The 22,542-nt window shown below is 48.3% G+C and overlaps 1 protein-coding gene across 1 annotated transcript in view; it reads left to right on the forward strand.

Moving 5' to 3' along the window:
- Positions 1 to 3,949: 3,949 nt before the first annotated feature.
- The window catches only part of LOC144668790 (asialoglycoprotein receptor 1-like), a 35,847-nt gene continuing 17,254 nt past the window's right edge, over positions 3,950 to 22,542 (forward strand). The window contains exons 1-4 of the mRNA XM_078531137.1: positions 3,950 to 4,082; positions 13,642 to 13,758; positions 15,960 to 16,031; positions 22,074 to 22,142. Coding sequence (XP_078387263.1) covers positions 3,965 to 4,082; positions 13,642 to 13,758; positions 15,960 to 16,031; positions 22,074 to 22,142 — 376 coding nt within the window. The 5' untranslated portion in view covers positions 3,950 to 3,964. The remainder of the gene's footprint in view (positions 4,083 to 13,641; positions 13,759 to 15,959; positions 16,032 to 22,073; positions 22,143 to 22,542) is intronic.

Genomic DNA, 22,542 nt, shown 5'->3' on the forward strand with positions numbered 1-22,542 from the left:
GTGGGACTAATTGGATCACTCTTTCCAAGAGCTGACACAGGCTCAATGGGCCAAATGGCCACAATCCTGCTCTGTGCTGTATCATTCTATGAATTCTCTTTGACACTTGGTACTGGGGCTCCTGTTCCTATTTCTTATGCATAATAATAGTATGGTCTAGACCAAACTATGGATGCAGGAGTGTCTTGGCACTCAATGGTAAAATCTTGGATCTGTCTGTTTATTTTTGATAAACTGTTTCCTGGGATCTCCTTGTGTTTTTTTTCTTGAATGAGGAAGGTTAGTGCTGAGGAATGAAAATCTATGCCCTGTGTGATATTTGATCTAACCCCCCCATGCCACTGTTTCCTTTCTGAGTCACAATGTCAGTCAGTGTTGAATCAGGCTCAGTGTGAGCCTGCAGCCCTGTGACTGGTAGTCCCTGCCCTGAGGCTGCACAACTCCAAAACACAAAGAGGCAAGACACAGGTCACTTTCAGCCAACAGACTGACCTGGGTTTGAGGTCAGTCCCCATCCATGTGCCCAACCCCACCCAACAACCATTTGCCCCCACTCTCCCTCCCCCACCCACCTTCTCCCTCTCTCTCTCTCTCTCTCTCTCTCTCACTCTATCTCCTGTACTCCACCCTCCCCCACTCCCCCTCTCCCCTTCCCTCTCTCACCATCCCTCTCTTCCCCTCCCCATCTCTCTCTACTCCTCCCCCTCCCAACCCTCTTTCACCCTCCCCCACTCCCCATCCCTGTCTTCCCCTCCCCAGCACCCCTCTCTCTCCCTCTCCCCTACTTCCCATTCCTTCCCTCACCCCCTCCCCATCCCTCTATCTACTCCTCCCCCTCCCAACCCTCTTTCACCCTCCTCCACTCCCCATCCCTCTCTCCCCATCCCTCTCTCCCCATCCCTCTCTCCCCATCCCTCTCTTCCCCTCCCCAGCCCCCTTCTCTCTCCCTCCCCCCTACTTCCCATCCTTCCCTCTCCCCCTCCCCATCCCTCTATCTACTCCTCCCCCTCCAAACCCTCTTTCACCCTCCTCCACTCCCCATCCCTCTCTTCCCCTCCCCAGCACCCCTCTCCCTCCCTCTCCCCTACTTCCCATCCTTCCCTCTCCCCCTCCCCGTCCCTCTATCTACTCCTCCCCCTCCCAACCCTCTTTCACCCTCCTCCACTCCCCATCCCTCGCTCTCTCTCCCTTTGTCCTTCTCTCCCTCCCCCCTTTCCTTCCCCCTTTCCTTCCCCTCCCCCATCTGCCCTCTCCCCCACTTGCCTCCCTCTTCCCCTCTTCCGCTGACCCTCCCCTGTTTCCTTTGCCAGTTTTACAGAAGCACTTTTGGCAGGACAGCAGGAAGACACACTGAGAGCGTTCAGGAACTGAGTATTTTAAAACCTTTCTCATTGCTCAGAATCCTGCCTTAACCGCCTGAGACCCATTAGACACATGTCCTCGAAATAAGAGCTGTGTGACTTCCCAGTGTGAGCTGACAAGGAATAAATGTGCATCTACATGGCTGAGAGACTTTATAAACCAACTAGGAATGATATAAGTCAGCAGATTGATGAGGGGGCAGTCGCACAGTGAATCAGCAAACCATCGACCTGGGAAATGATCTCTTGAATTTGAGTTTAACGACCAACAGGGCAGTTTTGAGAATTTAAAATCTACTTATTACTAAATCTAGAAAAGCTGGGCTCAGTTAACAAAAATGTCAGATTGACACCAAAACCCAAATGGATTCATTTTTGCCCCTTTAGGGACAGGGACCTGCCGTCCTTAACTGGCCTGGCCTACATGTGACTCCAGTCCCACGCCAACTTGCTTGACTCTTAACCACCCTCCGACGTGGCCAAGCCAGATGCTCAGCTGTGCCAAACCCGCCGCCAGTGGGATAGCGTGGACTCAATGGGCCGAATGGCCTCTTCCTGTGCCGCTCTGACTCAGTGACCAGTGATTCACCATCATTTTCTCGGTGGCCATTATGTTCAGTTTTATACCGGTCAGTTGGACTTTCACTTGGACTGTTCCCTGCGCGGAACCCAATTTGAACTGGACTTCTTATTGGCCGGTATTTTTTAAGGTGCCTTTCAGCCTCTAGGGAAGCACTTTATCACAGATGTATTGCCTCTGGGCCACCATACCGGCCCCGCAAAGCTCCCCGGGCCTATCCAGACAGGCAGAGAGACAGGGGGGTTTTGGGGGAGTGGCAATTGGCTGTCTGTGTGCGCATCCTTGATGATGCCCTCACATTATGCTGCCACGTCACTCTGATGCACACAGCACACACTGCCCTCCAATGAGTAGCTGCCATGAGTCTGAGGGGAGCGTGAGACATGCAACAGCCACTGATTGAAAGCATCATTCGATTTTTTTTTAAAGCTGCTTCACCCCTCCGTTCCAAACTGGAGGTTCAATTTAGCTGTGTTTTTATTTATTCTTTCAATGGATGTGGGCATTGCTGGCAAGGCCTGCATTTGTAGCCCATCCCTAATTCCCCCTTGAGGGGAGTTAAAAGTCAACCACGTTGCTGTGGGTCTGGAGTCATGTGTAGGCCAGACCAGGTAAGGACGGCAGATTTCCTTCCCTAAAGGGCATTAGTGAACCAGATGGGTTTTTACAACAATCGATGGTAGTTTCATGGTCACCATTACTGAGACTAGTTTTTGTTTCAGATTATTTTTTGATTAATTAATTGAATTTATTCATTGAATTTAAGTTCCACCAGCTGCCATGCCACATTGAATTATCCTGGGCCTCTGGGTTTCTAGTCCAGTAACATGACCTCTATCCACCGTCTCCCCCTAGCTCACTCTAAAACACTGGTTTCATTATGTGCAGTATTTTATTTTAATAAAAATAGTGTGCGCGTGCATATGTGTGTGTTTGTGTCTGTGTGTGTTTATGTAAGTGTGTGTGTGTTTAGGTGTGTGTGTTTCAGTGTGTCTTTGTGTGTGTATGTGTGTGTGTTTATGTATGTGTGTGTGTGTGTTTGGGTGTGCGTGTTTGGGTGTGTGTGTTTGTGTGTGTGTGTGTTTATGTATGTGTGTGTGTGTGTGTGTTTATGTATGTGTGTGTGTGTTTGGGTGTGTGTTTGGGTGTGTGTGTGTGTGTTTATGTAAGTGTGTGTGTGTTTGGGTGTGTGTGTTTCAGTGTGTCTTTGTGTGTGTGTGTGTGTGTGTTTATGTATGTGTGTGTGTGTGTGTGTTTGGGTGTGCGTGTTTGGGTGTGTGTTTGGGTGTGTGTGTTTGTGTGTGTGTGTGTTTATGTATGTGTGTGTGTGTTTGGGTGTGTGTGTGTGTGTTTATGTATGTGTGTGTGTGTGTTTGTGTGTGTGTGTTTGGGTGTGTGTGTGTGTGTGTTTATGTATGTGTGTGTGTGTGTGTTTATGTATGTGTATGTGTGTGTGTGTTTGGGTGTATGTTTGGGTGTGTTTGAGTGTGTGTGTGTTTGGGTGTGTGTTTGGGTGTGTTTGTGTGTGTGTGTGTGTTTGGGTGTCTGTGTTTGTGTGTTTATGTATGTGTGTGTGTTTGGGTGTGTGTGTGTGTGTGTGTGTGTTTATGTACGTGTGTGTGTGTGTTTTGGTGTGTGTGTGTGTTTTGGTGTGTGTGTGTGCTTGTGTATGTGTGTGCACGCGCGCGCGTGTGTGTGGGGTGGGGTGTTGGCTGGAGTATCTGGTATCCCTGAGAACGGTCAGTGGCCACCCTATTTTCAAGCAGACCACCAGAGGTGGGCAATAAATGCTGATGATGCCGCTGAGGTCCACACCTCCCCAAGAGTGAATCAGAAAGAATCTCCCAGTCAGTGCATTGTCTGAGTCAGCGCTGTCCATCTCCAGCAATGAGAGTGTCTAGACCTCGGCAAGAATCATTCCTGCACCGGATTCGAATTCTGTTTCATTCAAAGATTTTCCCTGGTGCTGTAAGGATTTATTTACGTAACACAATTAGTACTTGTGTGAAAAGGGTGAAAAGTCATGTTTGGTGTGTTTCTATTTACATTCTGTTATTTGTATGTCTTTCATTTCTACGCCTTTACCACCTGGTCAGCTGAGGACGCACAGCAAGATGGCACACAGGAGGCACCAGCTGGAGGTAAATGCCTGGGATTTACATCGGGCAGTGGGAGGGAGAGGGGGCAGGAATGGGAGTGGGAGAGGTGGGAATGGGAGTGGGAGGAGCAGGAATGGGAGTGGGAGAGGTGGGAATGGGAGTGGGAGGAGCAGGAATGGGAGTGGGAGAGGTGGGAGTGGGAGAGGTGGGAATGGGAGTGAGAGGAGCAGGAATGGGAGTGGGAGAGGTGGGAGTGGGAGGAGCAAGAATGGGAGTGGGAGAGGTGGGAATGGGAGTGGGAGGAGCAGGAATGGGAGTGGGAGAGGTGGGAATGGGAGTGGGAGGAGCAGGAATGGGAGTGGGAGAGGTGGGATTGGGAGAGGTGGGAATGGGAGTGGGAGGAGCAGGAATGGGAGTGGGAGAGGTGGGAATGGGAATGGGAGGAGCAGGAATGGGAGTGGGAGATGTGGGAGTGGGAGGAGCAGGAATGGGAGTGGGAGATGTGGGAGTGGGAGACATGGGAATGGGAGAGGTGGGAATGGGAGTGGGAGGGAGAAGAATGGAAGAGGGAGGAGCAGGGATGGAGTGGGAGAGGTGGGAGTGGGAGAGGTGGGAATGGGAGAGGTGGGAATGGGAGTGGGAGGGAGAAGAATGGAAGAGGGAGGAGCAGGGATGGAGTGCGAGTAGGCTGGTGGGAATGGGAGTGTAAGGGGTTGGAAAGGAGATGCCTCTGTCTTTATCCCTGTCTCTGTCTCGCTCTCATTCTCGATCTTTGTCTGTATCACTGCCTCTGTCCCTGCCTCAATCTCTGTTTCTGTCTCTGTCTCAGTCTCCCTCCATGTCTCTCTCACTTTGTCTCGGTGCCTGCCTCTGTTTCTATCTGTACCTCTACCTCTGTCTCTGCCTCTCTCCCTGTCCCTATCTCTGCCTCTTTCTCTGTCTCTGTCATTGTCTCTGTCACTGTCTCAGTCTCTGTCTCTCTCTCAATCTCGCTCTGCCACTCTCTCTCTGTCCCTCTCTGTCTCTGTCTCTCTCTCTGTCTCTGTCTCTCTCCCTGTCTCTCTCCCTGCCTCTGACTCTGTCTGTCTCTCTCTCTGTCCCTCTCTCTGTCTCTCTCTATGCCTCTCTCTCTCTCAGTCTCTCTCTGTCTCTGTCTCTCTGTCTCTGTCTCGATCTCTGTCTCAATCTCTGTCCCTGTCTGGTTGTGTCAGACTCTGCACAATCTAAACTAATTCCTGATTGAATGAACACTCTGTTCCCAAAAGCTGATAAAATTGCCGTTCAGGATGCATCCCATTCCCATTCCCGCCTCTCCCACAAGTTCCCATAATTAGTTCCTGAGTCTGATGCCTCTCTGTTAAAAGAATATCCTCCAGGAAGCTAATCTCTCAGCTTCTGGATTTTATTGATGTCGCCCTTTAGAACTTCTGTCCGTCTCAAACAATCGATGTCACAGGCCTGTGTCCAATCCCCTCATTGCTTCCTACACCTCAGCCACATCCTTGTCTTTCTACAGTCGCCCCATCTCTCTGGGTCTGTCCCTGTGATTGACACCCAGACATTTAGTCTCAGCCTCTCTGTCCTGTCTGCACCATCTCCAGATTCTCACATTCTTCACTGTGTAACCCCGCAAAATATTCCAGGAACTAAGATTCTTCAAATTCCCACCAGCAAATTCCCAGGTTATCCAAGCTGGTGAATAAAAATAAAAATAAAATGATTTCTTTCCGATTCCTCAGCTGCAATATATTAAACTCCCCCCATTCGTCATACATCTCAGGACATGATGACATCGCATCAGTGATATCATCATTCCGATACAGGATGGTGTGTATTCAGTGTGCAGTTTGATGAACCGAATGAATACACATGTGTGACAGGCATATATCCTAACTTCCTTTACTCCACCACTTAGTTTATTCTTTCATGGGATGTGGGCATCGCTGGCAAGGCCAGTATGTGTTGCCCATCCCTAATTTGCCACTTAGCCCAAGTCTGAATGTTCTCCGGGTCTTGCTGCTTATGGACATGGGCTGCTTCAGTATCTGAACATTGTGCAATCATCAGCGAACATCCCCACTTCTGACCTTATGATGGAAGGAAGGTCATTGATGAAGCAGCTGAAGATGGTTGGGCTGAGGACACTACCCTGAGGAACTCCTGCAGTGATGTCCTGGGACTGAGATGACTGACCCCCAATAACCACAACCATCTTCCCTTGTGCTCGGTATGACTCCAACCAGTGGAGAGTTTTCCCCCTGATTTCCATTGACTCCAGTTTTGCTAGGGCTCCTTGATGCCACACTCTGTCAAATGCTGCCTTGATGTCAAGGACAATCACTCTCATTTCCCTCTCTTGAGGTCAGCCCTTATGTCCATGTTCGGGCCAAGGCTTGAAGAGATCTGGAGCTGAGTTGCTCTGGCAGAGCCCAAACTGGGCATCGGCGAGCAGATTATTGCTGAGTAAATGTCGCTTGATAGCACAGCCTACAATTCCTTCCATCACTTTACTGATGATCGAGAGTAGACTGAGGGGAAGGATAATTGGCCGGGTTGGATTTGTCCTGCTTTTTGTGTACAGGACATACCTGGGTAATTTTCCACATAGCCGGGTAGATGCCAGTGTTGTAGCTGTACTGGAACAGCTTGGCTAGGAGCGCAGCAAGTTCTGGAGCACAAATCTTCAGTACTATTGCTGGAATATTGTCAGGGCCCATAGTCTTTGCGCTATCCAGTGCCTTCAGCTGTTTCTTAATATCATGTGAAGTGAATCAAATTGACTGAAGACTGGCATCTGTGATGCTGGGACCTCAGAGGAGGCCGAGATGGATCATCCACTCGGCACTTCAGGCCGAAGATAATTGCAAATATTTCAGCCTTGTCCTTTGTACTGATGTGCTCCGCTCCCCCATCATTGAGGATGGGGATATATGTGGAGCCTCCTCCTCCAGTGTGTTGTTTAATTGTGCCCCACCATTCACGACTAGATGTGGGAGGACTGCAGAACTTTGATTTGATCTGTTGGTTGTGGAATCGCTTAGCTCTGTCTATCTCATGCTGCTTCTGCTGTTTGGCACGCAAGTAGTCCTGTGATGTAGCTTCACTAGGTTGGCACCTCATTTTGAGGTATGCCTGGTGCTGCTCCTGGCATGCCCTCTTGCACTCTTCATTGAACCAGGGTTGATGCCCTGGCTTGATGGTAACGGTAAAGTGGGGGATATGCCGGGCTATGAGGTTACAGATTGTGCTTGTATGTAATCCTGCTGCTGCTGATGGCCCACTGCACCTCATGGATGCCCAGTTTTGAACTGCTAGATCTGGAGTTCTGAATCTATCCCATTCAGCACGGTGGTAATATCACACAACATGATGTAGGGTGTGAAGACACAACTTTATTTCCACAGACTGTAAGTTGGTCACTCCTACCAATACTGTCATGGACAGTATTGCATTTGCAATAGGTAGATGGGTGAGGACAAATTGAAGTCGTTTTTCCCTCTTGTTGATTCCCTCACCACCTGCCATCGGCCCAACCTAGCAGATGTTGTCCTTCAGAACTTGGCCAGCTTGGTCAGTAGTGGTGCTATTGAGCCACTCTTGGTGATGGAGGTTGAAGCCCCCCTGCCCAGGGTACATTCTGTGCCTCCTTCAAGTGATGCTCAACATGGAGGAAAACTGATTTATTGCTGAGATGACATGTAGGCCAGACTGGGTGAAGAAAGCTGATTTCCTTCCCTAAAGATCATTAGTGAACCAGATGGGCTTTTACAACAATTGAGTAGTTTCATGGTCACTGTTACTGAGGCCAACTTTTTAAATACCAGATTTATTAATAATTGAATTTAAGTTTCCCTAGCTGTCATCATGAGGTTTCAAATATATTTCCAGAGCATTAGTCTGGATTACTCGTCCAGTAGCATTGTTCTGTTGAAGGGTCATGAGGACTCGAAATGTCAACTCTTTTCTTCTCCACCGATGCTGCCAGACCTGCTGAGTTTTTCCAGGTAATTCTGTTTTTGTTTAGCGTTATTGATTACTGAGCATGTACCTCTGGCATCTAGGCCCTAACCTGTGTAATTCATTCCCTGCTCCTCTTTGCCTCTCCACCCCTCTCTCCTTCTTTAAGACCCTGCTTTAAGTCTATCCCACTGTTCCCTGGTGCATCCTCCATGGCAATGCCTTTACCAATCAGAATCCGCTTGCCATCCAATCAGCACTCTCTTCTCATGCAGTATAAATTGTTGTTCCCTTTAGATTTGGTATTCTTATGAATCTGTCCTGATGAGTGCAAGATGATAAGCTTCAATAGCATGTCTCTTTTTTCAGCCATACTCAAGTTCTGTATTGCCAAGGGACTATTTGAAACTATATAAATGCAGTTTGTTATTACTGTTGACTCTTGAGGGTGAATAATTGAGGTAAGTAAGAAACCTGGGCTGATATTTGAGGGGAGAATGAGGAGAGGCAACGTAATTGAAAATATAAATGTTTAAAGGGGTGCAGGAACAGAGAGACCGGGGAGTTTACATAAACAGATCTTTGAAGGTGGTAGGACAAGCTGGTAAAGCAGTTAAAAAGGGATACAGGCCTCTGGGCTTTATAAGTAAAGGAGTGGGGCTGGATTTTACTTGCCCCCACTGGGCGTGTTTACGGGGGCTGGGTGTGGAAGGTGGGGGGCACATAAAATATGTCGGGTGCCCAGCCCACCTCCTCCCTGCCCATTCCTGACCTGTTCCCCATAATACGGAGGAGTGAGCAAGTCACCCACTAGGCCGCCCGCCCTTAGGCCAATCGAGGCCCTTAACTGCCCAATTAAAGGGCAATTAAGGGCCTCAATCTGCCTCCACTGCCATGAGATGCTGAGCAGTGCCAGGCAGGCCAGAGTGCAAAGGCTATTTTTGAAAGGGCTTCTTCAAAAAAGCAGGAATGAGGGGGCACACATCCATTTGGGGGCGCGCAATGGGGGTAACACCACCCCCCTTCCCCAATTTGTCACCCCCCCTTTTGGTTCCTCGCCACCTGCCCTCCAAAACCCGACCCACCCCCTAAACACCTCCAGGGGAAAGTAGGTTCTGGTTGTCCATGTTCCTGGAGGTTGGAGCATGTGACCTCTCTCCGCCTATCACCCCATCCGGGTAAACAGTCTTTTTCTTCCCCTTGCCAATATTTTTGTAGCCATTAATCAGGCCTTGAGCCTAGAAATCAAGGCTGACGCGTCCAGTGCAGTACTGAGGGAGTGATGCAGTGTTGGAGGTGCCGTCTTTCAGGCGAGATGTTAAACTGAGGCCCCACCTGCCTGCTTCAGCAGGTATGAAAGACCCCATGACACTATTCCGAAGAAGAGCCGGGGAGTTATCCCCGGTGTCCTGTCCAATGCTTATCCCTCAATCAACATCACATGGAACAGATTATCAGGCCATTGCTGCTTGTGGGATCTTGCTGTGCACGTAATGCCTGCCACGCATCCCACGTTACAACAAGTGACCGCACCTCAGAAAGCCCTTCACTGGCTTTAAATCACTTTGAGAGGTCCGGTAGGTTGTAAAAAGCGCTATACTAATGCAAGCCTTTCCTTCCTTTCTTAAAAACATTCAAAGAAATTGAAAATGAAATACACCATTTTGAAACTAGCCTTACGGGTGGAACTCTCCTCTCGTCAGGTGGGCGCGTGCCCGGCCCGAGCGAGAGTAGAATAGTGTGCGCTGGCTTTAGGCGAGCGTCCCGACATCATCGCGCACTCTCGCGATATTTCACTCACGCCCGCCGACAATTAAGAGGCCGGTGAAGGCCCCTAATCAATGAATCAAATCGGAGGTTTCGCTGCTCATCCAACCGGTCGGCCGGCAGGCGGTAAGAAAAGGCCGAACAGCCTTTGGATTTCTCGTGAAACCGCATCCACGGGCGGGACGAGGCTTCCGACAGGAATTAAAGGTTAAAGTAACGATGCTCAAACCTCATTCAGAACATGTCCCTGCTCGTGTGACAGGCTGGCACGAGGGGACATGGTCGCCCTGTTTGTTCAATCCTTTATTGGCGCTGCTATAAATCTTCAGCTCCCTGAGGCAGCCCTGAGCCTCCATGGAGATTTCAGTGCGCAGACGCCCACTCTCGCCCTCCTCCCGCGCCCACCCCAGGCGGTGCTCAGCGTTGCCCCGCGCGATTCACACCGGCCAGCCAGCGTGAAACCATGGTCAGGGCCTGATCGCGGGTGGCGACTGGTTTAGTCACCCCTCCGGCCCGACGAGGTAAAAATCCCGCCCCACGCTATTTTTCGTGCACTCTGCCAGCTAATCCTTGGCTCTTGGAGCTGGCAGGGTTGGCGTAAACAATTGAGCTTGACATCATATTGGGGTCGATGAGTCCAGAGTGAACCAGGGCCACGTGGGAAATGGAATGTCAGCTTGTTTGAGCTTTTTATCCTCTATAAGGAAACAGCGAACCCAAAGTCTGGACGGTGTCCAAGAGTGGAATCTCAGTTCTGCCCTGTCGGCTGCCAAAATACCTTTCTCTACGCTTCTGTTTTGGAAAGACAAGAATCTTTCTTCAGTGAACACAGAGCCGCAAAGTTCGCGATTAATAAGAAACAGTGAAGACAGAAATCCCGGGAGCCTGCTGCAGCCTTCCCCAATGCTCCAGGCACACAATGTGATCCAGGCTGGCAAGGGTCGCATTCCACTTCAGGTCCCACAGTGAGAGGTCATTACATATGTTACTTTACTGATCCCCGTGGGGAGAAAGACAGAAATTCTTCCACATAATTGAGTAGGGAACCAAACGGATCCAAAAAGCATAGAGGAGAGCTGACAAAAGGAATAAGAGGGGTAGAGAGAGAGAGAGAGAGAGATTTTATGGGGGCGGGGATGGATTTTATCAACAGTGTGCCTATCCCAACACTGTAACCGGGAGTCAAAAACAAAGATAGCTGGAAAAACTCAGCAGGTCTGATAGCATCTGAAGAGAGGAACACAGTTAATGTTTCGAGTCCGTATGACTCTTCATCATACATCTCAACCACCTGGGGAAATAATCTCCCTCTCAGGGTGAGAAACAGACCAGTTTTTGCCAGGCCAATGCAACATGAATGTCTTCTATGTCCATCTACCTTGACCACCTTCCTTGACCAAATTGTGAACGAGTGTATGGACACCATGACCTGGCTCTGAACTTGATTCGTAGCTGCTGACACTTTCCCTTTTATGGGAGTTTCCCCACCCAGCTGCACGTCCCTCCACTGATCCTGTCCAGGCCATCGCGATGGTGGTGCAGCTCTTATCACCAAATGACACCTTGGTCTGTCCTACTGTTCTTCAGGCCCTCTCTACGTCTGAAGGGGTCATCAACAGTGCTATCTAGTGGCACTTGCTTAGCAATAACCTGCTCACTGATGCCCAGTTTGGGTTCCGCCAGGGCCACTCAGCTCCTGACCTCAAAACAGCCTTGGTTCAAACATGGACAAAAGAGCTGAACTCCCGAGGTGAGGTGAGACTGACTGGCCTCAACATCAAGGCAGCATTTGACCGAGTGTGGTATCAAGGAGCCCTAGCAAAGCTGGAGTCAATGAGAATCAGGGGGAATACGCTCCACTGGTTGGAGTCATACCGAGCACAAAGGAAGATGGTTGTGGTTGTTGGAGGTCAGTCATCTCAGCTCCAGGACATCACTGCAGGAGTTCCTCAGGGTAGTGTCCTCGGCCCAACCACCTTCAGCTGCTTCATCAATGACCTTCCTTCCATCATAAGGTCAGAAGTGGGGATGTTCACTGATGATTGCACAATGTTCAGCACCATTCATAACTCCTCAGATACTGAAGCACACCATATCCAAAAGCAGAAAGACCTGGACAATATCCAGGCTTGGGCTGACAAGTGGCAAGTAACATTCATGCCACACAAGTGTCACGCAATGACCATCTCCAACAAGAGAGAATCTAACCATTGCCCCTTGACATTCAATGGCATTACCATCACTGAATCCCCCACTATCAACATCCTGGGGGCTACCATTGACCAGAACCTGAACTGGACTAGCCATATAAATACTGTGGCTACAAGAGCAGTTCAGAGGCTAGGAATCCTGCAGCGAGTAACTCACCTCCTGACTCCCCAAAGCCTGTCCACCATCTACAGTGCACAAGTCAGGAGTGTGATGGAATACCGTCCACTTGCGTGGGTGAGTGCAGCTCTCACAACACTCAAGAAGCTTGTCACCATCCAGGACAAAGCAGGCTGCTTGATTGGCACCACATCCACAAACATTCACTCCCTCCACCACTGACGCACAGTAGCAGCAGTGTGTACCATCTACAAGATGCACTGTAGGAATTCACCAAGGCTCCTTAGACAGCACCTTCCAAACCCATGACCACTACCATCTAGAAGGACAAGGGCAGCAGATAGATGGGAACACCACCACCTGGAAGTTCCCCTCCGAATCACTCACCATCCTGACTTGGAAATATATCGCCGTTCATTCACTGTCACTGGGTCAAAATCCTGGAACTCCCTCCCTAACAGCACTGTGGGTGTGCCTACACCACATGGACTGCAGCGGTTCAAGAAGACAGCTCACCCACCACCTTCTTAAAGGCAACTAGGATGGGCAATAAATGCTGGCCCAGCCAGTGACACCCACATCCCGTGAATGAATAAAAAAAAATGCTCCTCACAAAATGCTTTCGTACCTATCTTTGTATCATCAGCAATTTGGCTGTAACACAGTTGGTCCCTTCATCCAAGTCATTAACATAGAATCTAAATAGCTGAAACCCCAGCGCTGATTCCTGTGACACTCCACTAGTTACAGTTTGCCAACCTGAAAATTTCCCAACTCTCTGTTTCCTGTTAGTTAGCCAATCCTCTATCCAAGCTAATGCCTCACCCCCAACACCATGAGCTCTTATCTTATGCAGTAACCTTTTATGTGGGACTTCATCAAATGCCTTTTGGAAATCCAAATACATTGCATCTACTGGTTCCCCATTATCCATCCTTGTCACATCGTCAAAGAACTCGAGTAAATTTGTCAAACACGATTTCCCTTTCACTAAACCATGTTGACTCTACCATATTGTGTTACGATTTCCTAGATGTCCTGCTCCTATCCCCTTAACAATGGGTTCTAGCATTTTCACAAGGGCAGATGTTAGGCTAACTGGCTTGTAGTTTGCTACTTTCTGCCTCCCTCCTTTCTTGAATAGCGATGTTACATTTGTAGTTCCCCAATCCTTTCCAGAATCTGGGGAATTTGGAAGATTACAGCCAATGCATCCACTATCTTTCCAGCCACTTCCTTCAAGACACTAGGTACAGGTAGGTCAACAGGCCTAGTGGCCTTGTTGGCCTTTAGTCCCATTCACTTTCCTAGAACGATCATGATTGTTTAAGTTCCTCCTCCCGTTCGGCCTCTTGATTTCCTACCACTTACCTTCTACTGTGAAGGCAGGCACAAAACACTTGTACAAAGTCTCTGCCATTTCCTTGTCCCCTGTTATTAATTCCCCAGTGTCACCCTCTAAGGGGCCAACGCCTTAATCATTTACAAACAGGCGATCTGTTTTTTTACCCTGCAAGATGTACTTTCTGACCTCTATTTCTCCTTCCAGGTCATGCAAGCGGGACAACAGGAGCAGCCCAGGGGAAATACCCCAACGTCGCTGCCTACATTCTCCTGGGACTCTTTGTTCTGCTGACTATAATATTCGTCGTCGGATTGCTGAAATGTAAGTCCCTGAACACGTGTCACACCGCCCCCCCCAACCCCAAACGGTGTTGGGAATCTGAGTGTCTTCAGTACTGGAAAACCGTAGAGAAGGAATTAACATGGAAAAGACCGGCAGAGCTTAAGCTGGATAAGTCACAGGGCCCTGGAGGTATCGTCTAAGGCTGTGGAAGGAAGTGAGAGAGGAGATTTGAGGCTCCTGTCATAATTTCTCAATCGTCTTTCAATATGAAAATTGTAGCTAATGTAATATTCTTTTCAGGAAGGTGCGATTAGGGAAACTGCGTAACTTTGGACTGTCATGACTACGGATAGCTAATTAGCATTTCTACCTGGATACAAGGCCTACATGATTCACGTTGCCATGGAGATAAGCGTTGAGAGTGGAATGGCCCACAGGAAGCCACTGTGTCATCAGGTTTCAGTTTTCTAAGACGTCCCTGAAACTCACAGACACATGTCATGACCTCCGGAGAGACTTTAAAAAGATATTTGAATTTCTCGTGACTGACTGAAAGGATCGCATGACAAGATTTCAAGTTTTCAGACTTTTACTTTAACAAACTAAATGCAACCAAAGCTAAACACTACTTGTTAGGCATCTTTGACTCTCAACCACACAAAGGAAACTCCCCATTTAAGTTTTGGCACAACCAAGGATCCCCTGTTGCGGTTATACTTTACTCTGTATCTTAAGTTGATTCTTCATTCTCCAGGAACCAGTCCAAAGCTCTCCTCTACTCCCGATGGCCTGCTTCCTTCCTCCTTTCCCAGCTGGTATTAATTCCAGAACTGACTTTCATTATGAGGTTTAAATTGGAGATTCCTTCTCTCTAGCCAAGGCTGCGCGAATCTTCCAGCCTCCTTTAAACCCTCATGAATTCAGTCTCTTCAACGTGAGTGTGAGCTCCCACCTGCATTCTGCATGGGTGCAACATAAAGTCAGCAGTTTCTCTGCTTCAGGTGCGGGACTAGATGCCTCTATCTCCTGCCCTCTCTCTTTCTCGCTCTTTCTATCACACTCTCAGATTCTTGCAGACTGATTTGTGTCTGTGAGTTTCAGGGACGTCTTAGAAAACTGAAACCTGATGACACAGTGGCTTCCTGTGGGCCATTCCACTCTCAAAGCCTATCTCCATGGCAACGTGAATCACGTAGGCCTTGTATCCAGGTAGAAATGCTAATTAGCTATCCTCTAGACCCCCAAATCCCATTCTATCTTGGAATTAAACAGACAGCCTGAAGTACAAACCTGACATGCCTAACATCTGCCTGTGAGACTTGAAGCCTAACAGCCTATCATATTCAACACAGCTGCTCTAACAATTGTCTGTAGGTGTGAACATCTGGCACTTCCTTCCCAGTCAGACAACCTGGCCCTCCCTTTAACCTTTAATAACAAAGCCACCCTGGCTTGTTATTGGGCAGAATTCAGAGCAGGTCACATTTTTTTTTCTTTATTCTTTCATGGGATGTGAGTGTCGCTGGCAAGGCCAGCATTTGTTGCCCATCCCTAATTGCCCTGGGACTGAGTGGCTTACTAGGCCATTTCAGAGGGCAATTAAGAGTCAACCACGTTGCTGTGGGTCTGGAGTCACATGTAGGTCAGACCAGGTAAGGATGGCAGATTTCATTCCCTGAAGGACATTAGTGATCCAGATGGGTTTTTAGATGAGTTTTTACACATGACCCCCTTCATTCCTCAATCTCGCCTAATTAAAGAGTCTCAAAACATAGCAATCTTATAAGCGTTGTATTTCTAACTGAACCAGTTAGTCCAACACCCACTAGTAAGGCTAACCTCAAACCCTAGCCCTAACCCTAAAACTAACATCTAAACCCTAACCCTAAGGCTAACCATAACCATAACCCTGAACCCTAACCCTCCCTCCCTCCCTCCCTAACCCTAACCCCTGCCCCTAACCCATACATAGGGGTTACATAGGGACATGAAGCAAATGGGGATATTTGGGGTTAACATACAGGTCAGCGATGATCTAACTGAAAATCACTTCATCGAGGGGCCGAAGAGCCTGTTCCTGTTCCCGAAATAGCCAGCCTGAAAGCTCCCTTTAAGAACATCATGTTCACCTATTTACTTCCCATTGTATCACCAGGCCCCAGTCACATGCACTTGGAGACAACTCTTCAGCTCGAGACAGTCGGAGTTGGGACTGCTAATAACAATTGTTTCATTTTCAGTTAAACAGATCTCCCGTGAAATTAAAGAGCTCAGGGATGACGTCTCGATGCAACTTTTAGAAACGAAGATGGGTAAGTATTTGTCCCCGTGCTCCATGTCCAATGTGGACCAGTCTGCTGCAATTGTGTCACCCTCATCATTGTACCGGCATTAGAGACTCAGAATGACTCTCTATTGCCCTCCCATGGCCCAGTGAGGAAGTGCAATGTGCGGTACATGATTCAGAAGCGGAGACCTAAAATCTTGTACGCTCAGGACCGGGATTTAACCCACTCATGAGCATGCTGGAGCCATTTAAAAATGGCGGGCAGGGCCCGATTCCAGGATCCCTTCCCTCATTCCCAGCACCCCCAGTTTTTAGTGGTGCAGGGAAACGGTCTGGGTTGCATACCCGCACCTTGCACTCCAGACCTGGTCAGCTGCATTGTGCACATAGGCATCTCCTAGATTCGCACAATTTTTGTGGTTGGGACAGATACTTAATTATATGGTTTCACAGTCCCTCAGAGGAGTCGTGAACCATAGTCTGAATTCAGAAAGGTCGCAAGGGCAAAAGGTCTTACGCATGTCCCCTCCATGGCATCTCATACCACCCAACCATAGCCACCCATGCCAACTCATGATACTTCCATGCCCATTCACCCAGTATACACTCTGTACAGAACTAATGAACCCTACTGTAACAATGGCATGTGTGGAACTGCTTAAAAAAACCCATTCATAATTTTCTTATTAAAAAAAACTATTGTTGCAACAATCCTAAAAGTGTCAAATAACAAGACCTTTAAAGTATCAATAACAGAAACTATAAGCACTTGATGCCTTTTTCTCTTGCGCAAATAAACATTGAACCTCTGACGAAAGAGATTGACCAAAAAAATCAATCAAGTTCTCCACATGATATCAAGAAACGGTTGAAGGCATTGGATACGGCAAAGGCTATGGACCCTGACAATATTCTGGCATTCGAGCAAAAATATACTGATCAAGGAAATTCCAGGAACACATTTCAGAACCTCTACCCCTTTCTGCCCTTTATACTATGACTATTCCAGTCTATATTAGGATAATTAAAGTCCCTTATTTCAACTACTCTACAGGTCTTGCACCTCTCTGCAATTGCCTTGCAAATTTGCTCACCTATATCTTTCCCACTAGTTGATGGGCTATAGAATATACCCAACAGCATAACACACTTCTTTTGTTCCTGAACTCTAACCAAATAGATTCTGCCCTCGATCCCTCTAGGACATCCTCCCTCCAGCACTGTAATATTCTCTTTAGTCAATGCTGTCATCCCTCCTCCTTTCTTTCCATCCCTATCTTTCCTGAACACCTCGTATCCAGGAATCTTTAGTTATTTCTAGCACCTCCACTTTATCTATTTTTACCCAATCCATTTGCTATACTGTGACATTGACAGCATTGCCATCTTCAGCAAAGACAGATGCAAAGTATTCAATTAGTTTCTCAGCCATGCCCTTTCCTCCATAAGTAACCCTGCCTTTCCTTGAACTATCCCTTTACTGTTTATAAACAGCTTTGGGGTTCCCTTTCATGTTACCAGATAATCCATTGGGTTTAGTGCTGCTGATTGAAGGATAACTATTGGTCAAAGGACGGAGGAGGGAGAAATGGGGCTGAGTGAATAGTTCTTTGGGAGAGCCAGCACAGTTGCCGATGGGCTGAATGGCCTCCTACCGTACTGTGGAATTCTGTGATTTCCAGAAGCAATATTATTGTAATATCGGAGAATGTTCCTCAATGCTTATGTTGGAGTGATGAAACACCGATACGGGTAAAGGGAAAGATGAGGGAGAAGGGAATGCAAGAACGGAAGAAATAGGAGCAGGAGTCGACTAGACAGCCCATCAAGCCAGCTCCACTATTTAATACAAGCATGGCTGATCTTGGGCTCCAACTCCATTTTCCCTCCCTTAATTCCCTGAGAGACCAAAAAATCTGTCAATCACAGCCTTAAATGGAGCATCCACAACCCTCTGGGGTAGAGAACTCCAAAGGTTCACAAGCCTTTGAGTGAAGACATTTCTCCTCATCTCAGCCCTAAACGATTGGCCCCTTATCCTGAGACTGCACCCCCGCCCGTGTTTTAGACTCCCCGACCAGCGGAAACAACCTCCCAGCGCCCACGCCTGTCAAACCCCTTCCAGGACCTTGTACATTTCAGTGAGATCCTTCTTCCAAAGGCCAGTGAATATAGGCCCAGTTTGCTCCGCCTCTCATCATAGGACAACCCCTTCATCCCAGGGGGACCAATCTAGTGAGCCTTCGTTGCACCGCCTCCAATGCAAGTCTATCCTTTCCGATAGAGAGAGACGTGGGGGGCAGGGCGGACAGAGCCAATGAGAGCAGAAAGGGAGGCTTGCGTGGGATATTACCGTCAGCGTGTAGTAGCTGGACCAAATGGCCTGTTTGTGGTCAGTGGGCTGTGCAATGAGCAGCCAGCAATTACTCCCTGCTATTAACAGCAGTTTTTAGAAATAAGCCACATCAACTTGGAGCTGGAACTAAAGCCGCTGACTGCACACATAAGAGACGCATCACTGCAAAACCACCTACAGCTGCCAGCTCTACTGCGAATCTCTCTATTGGCAACACCACTGGACCATTTTCGACCATATGTTTTTCTTTGTCAGGATTTTACAGCCCCACCATGGCGTGTCTCCCCCACCCCGCCCAGCAGATGCAGTGAGCTACTTAAATCTCCATTCAGTTCGGCGGGTCCATAATATCACGCCAGGCGGGACGGGCCATAAAATCCTGGCCCTTGTTACCGTTTGCAGTCTGACTCCAGGTGATTGCCGCCCCTCTCTGCAGACGGTCCCCACATGCGCAGTTCATTTTGACTTCAATTCCTCGACCTTCCCCCCTCCCTGATCACCACCGCCCCACCCTCACCACCATCTGCTGTTACTGAGCTGCAGCAACAGAGGTTAAATCTCCCACCTCTTGATTCTCAGCCCCCTCCTCTCCAAGGGCACTGGCTCCCTCACTGGGCCCTGGGCCCAGAGGTGCAGTCACCCCAGTGGCCCCCTCCAAGCGGCCGCCGCCCATGTTGCCAGCCTTGGCACTGACTGGTCGCGGGCTATTCAACTGCGGTGTGCATCGCGGCTGAGCCTGTTCTGCCCACACTCAGTGTGGCACAGACCCACAGTTCGCGTAGGGGGTCAGCGTATAGTGAGCAGAACCTGTAACCTCGGCTGTTCCTCCACTACTTTCCCTCACGCCTTGAGAAAGTTCCATCCTGTCACAAACTGGAATGGCCTTTACACCCGCAGAACCTGGTAATGCAGAATGTCCAGGACTCAGACGGAAGCTGTTCTATTTGGTTTACTGAATGCAAATTGAACCTTCTCGAATCTCATGAGGAGAATTTTTTCTACAGAGCTGTGGGGGGAATAGCAGGAGCCCGGGATTAATGGGAGGGCTTCCACCAAGGAGCTGACACAGGCCCAATGGGCCGAATGGCCTCCTTCTGCACTGTATTATTTTGTGATGCTATGTGGCGCAGCAGTACTGTCCCTAACTCTGGGCCAGAAGCTCCAGGTTCGAGTCCCACTTCAGGCCTCAATGGCCATGGAGTGGCTTATTGTCAGCCTGTAAATCCTCCTGATACGTGGTTACGAGCAGGAGAGTTTCCTGGTCAGCCATACTGCAGAAGGTAACAGCAAACCACTGCAGTATGTTCCAAACATAATCACAGGCCCATCCAGTGGAAGTCCATGGTTGCCAACACCCTCTTAGGATGTGGTACCTGGAGGAAGAGGCAGCCGTAGACAGTGAATACCTGTACCAGCAGTATACTGGAGATACATGCCTCAACATGGTGTGGGGCTGAGAAATATCAGGCTGATTCCTGAGCGACATCAGCAGTGTTACAGAGCACAGCTCAGAGTGAGTCTCTGAGGTTCTGGAATTATTGGGGTTTAAGGGATTGACTCTCAGGATGAGTGACAGGGGTATTGAGGGAATTGGGTGACAGGGTAAGAGCCTCAGAGTGAGTCACTGGGGCACTGGGTCCTATTGGGAACTGGAGTCTCAGTGTGATTCACTCCGGCTGTAGAGAAAATCACGGCCTTCAAGGTGGGAGCAGAATCACAGAATTGTTACAGTGTAGAAGGAGGCCATTCGGCCCATCGTGTCTGCACCGGCTCTTGAGCATTTTAACCGAGTGCCAATCTCCTGCCTTTTCCCCGTAACCCTGCACATTGTTTCTATTTAAATAATCATCCAATGCCCTCTTGAATGCTTCAATTGAACCTGCCTCCACCAAACTTCCAGGCAGTGCATTCCAGACCCAAACCACTCGCTGTGTGAAAAAGCTTTTTCTCACCTCACAGTTGCTTCTTTTGCAAAACACTTTAAATCTGTGCCCTCTGGTTCTCGATCTGTTTACGAGCAGGAACAGTTTCTCCCTATCTGCTCCGTCCAGATTCCTCATGATTTTGAAAACTTCTATCAAGTCTCCTCTCAGTCTTCTCCTCTCCAAGGAAAACAGTCCCAACTTCTCCAATCTTTCCTCATAACTGAAGTGTCTCATCCCTGGAATTATTCTCGTAAGCCTCTCCTGCACTCTCTCCAATGCGCTCACATCCTTCCTATAATGTGGCACCCAGAGCTGTACACAATACTCCAGCTGAGGTCTAACCAGTGTCTTATATAAGTTCATCAAAACCTCCCTGCTCTTGTACTCTATGCCCCTATTAATGAAGCCTAGAATACTGAATGCTTTAGAAACAGCTCTCTCTACCTGTCCCGCCACCTTTAATGACTTAATTACATATACACCCAGGTCTCTCTGCTCCTGCACACCCTTTAGAATGTTATCCTTTATTTTATGCTGTCTCTCCATGTTCTTTGTATCGAAGTGCATCACCTCACACTTCTCCACATTGAACTTCATCTGCCACCTATCTGCCCACTCCACCAATGTGCCAATGTCCTTCTGAAGTTCTACACTGTCCTCCTCACAGTTTACAATTCTCCCAAGTTTTGTCGTCCACAAACTTTGAAATTGTTCCCTGCACACCAAGATCTAGATCATTTATATATATATATATATATATATATCAGGAAAAGCGAGGGCCCCAATACCGACCCCTGGGAAACTCCATTACAAACCTTCTTCCAGCCCAGAAAATACCCATTAACCATTACCTTCTGTTTCCTATCCCTCAGTCAATTTTGTATCCACGTTGCTACTGTCCCTTTTATTCCATGATCTAGAACCTTCCTCACAAGTCTGTTGTGTGGCACTGTATCGAACACCTTTTGGAAGTCCATATACACCACATCAACGGCCTTGCCTTCATCAAACCTCTCTCTTCAAAAAACTCCAGCAAGTTAGCTAGACATGAATTTCCTTTAACAAATCCATGCTGACTCTTCCGAACCAATCCACATTTTTCCATGTAACTATTAATTCTATCCCGAGTAATTATTTCTAGAAGTTTCCCCACCGCTGAAGTTAAGCCAGCTGGTCTGTAGTTGGAGGGCAGATCTTTACAGCCTTTTTTGAAATCTGTGCCCTCTGGTTCTCGATCTGTTTACGAGCAGGAACAGTTTCTCCCTATCTGCTCCGTCCAGATTCCTCATGATTTTGAAAACTTCTATCAAGTCTCCTCTCAGTCTTCTCCTCTCCAAGGAAAACAGTCCCAACTTCTCCAATCTTTCCTCATAACTGAAGTGTCTCATCCCTGGAATTATTCTCGTAAGCCTCTCCTGCACTGTCTCCAATGTGCTCATTGACGAAATGAGAATCTGAACTTTCACCCTCCCACCCCCGCCCCAGCCCCCCTCTCCCAATCCTCCAGAAATGCAGAATACAAGGCTAGTGCATCCCAATACTTTAATAAATCCCCAGCAGTGAGTAGAGGGAAGCCAGCGAGTGGCCAGTGAGACTCTCCCTCTGCCGAGTCTCCAAGCTAATTAAGAAATGTGAGGATGGCTTTCTAGTTCCACAGATAAGTCTTGGTGTGAGCCGCGATGGAGACACATTTACTGCCATTTTGTGCGGTGTGCGTTTGGATTGCACTGTGTGTAACAATCACTGTTGTCAGAAGTTCTGAGCCAATGTTTGTCTTCCACTGCAGAGCTGAGCGAGGAAATAACGAATGGACACAGGCAGATGCTGAATGGACAGGCACAGACGGACACCAGAAGTGAGTGAATAATATTTGCTCTTTCACAGAGGACAGGCTAACCTCTGTATCACTGATCTGGGAAAGAGGGAATTGACTCAAACTCAGACCTGAACATTAATTATCCCAAATCACGACTCATCAGGAAACGGTGGCGTGAGCTGCCGCCACATCGCTGCTTTACCTGCTAACTGTCTCCAGCATGTCTGGGCTGCCAGGAGCCTCAGCATGAGTTCAAGCCCAATATTGCCAGCGGCGGAGAGACCTTGGCACAGTGGAGGCATATTAATGATTGGCAGCACACCTCTACCTGACCAACTTTAACCAATCTCTACATTTGTGTTGCAATGTATGGAGGAGATAGGAGCAAGAGGAGGCCATTCAGCCCCTTCAGTCTGTTCTACTATTCAATTAGATCATG

Source organism: Cetorhinus maximus, chromosome 28, assembly GCF_964194155.1.
Source record: "Cetorhinus maximus chromosome 28, sCetMax3.hap1.1, whole genome shotgun sequence".
Taxonomy (NCBI): Eukaryota; Metazoa; Chordata; class Chondrichthyes; order Lamniformes; family Cetorhinidae; genus Cetorhinus; species Cetorhinus maximus.